Source organism: Chlorella variabilis, assembly GCF_000147415.1.
Source record: "Chlorella variabilis unplaced genomic scaffold CHLNCscaffold_19, whole genome shotgun sequence".
In the NCBI taxonomy this organism is placed as follows: Eukaryota; Viridiplantae; Chlorophyta; class Trebouxiophyceae; order Chlorellales; family Chlorellaceae; genus Chlorella; species Chlorella variabilis.
Genome location: NW_005435069.1, coordinates 180628 through 182437, shown reverse-complemented (window position 1 = coordinate 182437; position 1810 = coordinate 180628). Strand labels below are relative to the sequence as shown.

Sequence of the window (1810 nt, the reverse complement as noted above, 5' to 3'; positions counted from 1 at the left end):
CTGCGCCTGGTGGCGGGTGCGCCTGGTGGCGTGTGCGCGGGGGTGGGGTGGGGTGGTGGGGAGCGGCTGCGTGTTGGGCTGGGCGGGTGGCGGGCTGCGTTCGGCCGAGCGCATGCACACGCCTGCCTCATCCGCGCCCTGCGTTCTTCTCTTCTCAGCTCACCACCCTCTCCGCTGCTATCGTTTGGTCGCTTCCCCACCGCCGCTTGCTTTCTTTCCACCCCGCGGCGCATGCACAGAGCTGGCGGACGTGGGTGGAAAGCGCGAGGCCATGCTGGCGGTCTCCATCCCCGAGCGCCCCGGCTCCTTTGCCGACTTTGTGGAGACGGCGATCGACGGCACTGACATCCCCATCACCGAGTTCAAGTACCGGTGAGCTGGCGCCGCTGTTGCATTCCTGCTGTTGCATTCCCTGTGTGCTTGCGTGGTATCCTGAGGAGGCGCGCATGGCTGGGGTGCTCTGGGGTCACGCTTTGGTGGCGGGGAAGCGGGAGAGTGCTGCTGCTGCGCGCATGCGTCCGTGCGTGGGTGGGATGTGCATGCGCCGCATGGGGAGCAGCACGCCCACCTGCCGTACCGTTCGTACCGCAACCCGTATCGCCGCCCGTACCGCAGGTACGAGGAGGACAAGGACGCGCACGTGCTGTTCAGTGTGGGCGTGGCGCCCGACTCGCCAGAGTGCCTGGCGCTGGTGGGGCGGCTGGTGGGGCGTGGCTACCCGACCATCGACGTCAGCGAGATCGAGATGGCGCAGGTGAGTGTGTGGTGCTGTGTGCGTGTGTGTGTGTACAGTGTGTGTGGGAACAGGGTGTGTGTGTGTGTACAGTGTGTGTGGGAACAGGGTGTGTGTGTGTAGAGTGTGTGTCTGTGTACAGTGTGTGTGTGTGTACAGTGACTGTGTGTTTTCACGCGCGCTTGTGTGCGTGCGTGTGGTGCTTGTGTGATGGTGTCGTGTATGGTTGGCTGGGATGCATCTGGTGTTTGTTGCTGGAGGTGGTAGCGGTGCTGGGGAGTGCTGATGGGTTGCGACCAGGGGGCGCGGAAGTCGAGCCCCGCCCTGCCCAGCGGCCCCTCCCAACCCGCAGCCGCGCCGCCTTCCCGCCCCCTTGCCGCGCAGGTGCACCTGCGGCACTTGGTGGGCGGCCGCGCGCGGGGGCCCGACGGGGAGCTGCTCCACGAGCGCGTCTGCCAGGTCAGCGCCTGCAGCACCCGTGCAGCTGGCTGCTGCTTCTCCTGGCGCTTAGCATGTGGCCCACCCGGCCGCCGCTCCCCGGCTGTAACCCACCCCCACTCTCCTCCTCTTCGACCTTCCTCCCCTGGCTGTCCCACCCCACCCCACCCCACCCCACACACCCCTCCTCCCCTTCGACACACAGGTGGACTTTCCGGAGCGGCCGGGAGCGCTTCGGCGCTTCCTGTCGGGCCTGTCGGCCCGCTGGAACATCACCCTCTTCCACTACCGCCGCACAGGTGGGCGGGCTTTACCGGTCGGACCGGTCCAGGCGCGTGCAGCGCCAGCCGGCGCCCTGGCATGCGGCCTGAGCCTCGCCCTCCCCCCCTGCGTGCAGGCAACCAGGCCAGCGGCGTGCTGCTGGGCATCCAGGTGCCGCCAGAGGAGGATGCGGAGTTCCAGGCGGCAGGTGGGCGGCTGCCATGGGGTGCACCGGTCGCTGCCGTGGGATCGTCGGGGACCGCGACGCGGCCCCTCCCGCCACGCTCGCTGCAGCAATTCGGCTGTCGAAGTGAAGTGTTCTGCCCTCCTCCTCCTCCTCCTTTCCTGCTGCGCCTGGGCCGCGCCCTCCCCTCACGT

The 1810-nt window shown here is 68.3% G+C and overlaps 1 protein-coding gene across 1 annotated transcript in view; it reads left to right on the top strand.

Moving 5' to 3' along the window:
• CHLNCDRAFT_137280 (hypothetical protein) overlaps window positions 1–1810 on the top strand; it is a gene marked incomplete at both ends in the record, with an annotated part of 5749 nt that overhangs the window by 3812 nt on the left and 127 nt on the right. Inside the window, 5 exons of the mRNA XM_005845083.1 lie at window positions 242–372; window positions 616–754; window positions 1118–1192; window positions 1377–1470; window positions 1569–1640. Of these exons, the coding sequence (XP_005845145.1) occupies window positions 242–372; window positions 616–754; window positions 1118–1192; window positions 1377–1470; window positions 1569–1640 (511 nt within the window). The remainder of the gene's footprint in view (window positions 1–241; window positions 373–615; window positions 755–1117; window positions 1193–1376; window positions 1471–1568; window positions 1641–1810) is intronic.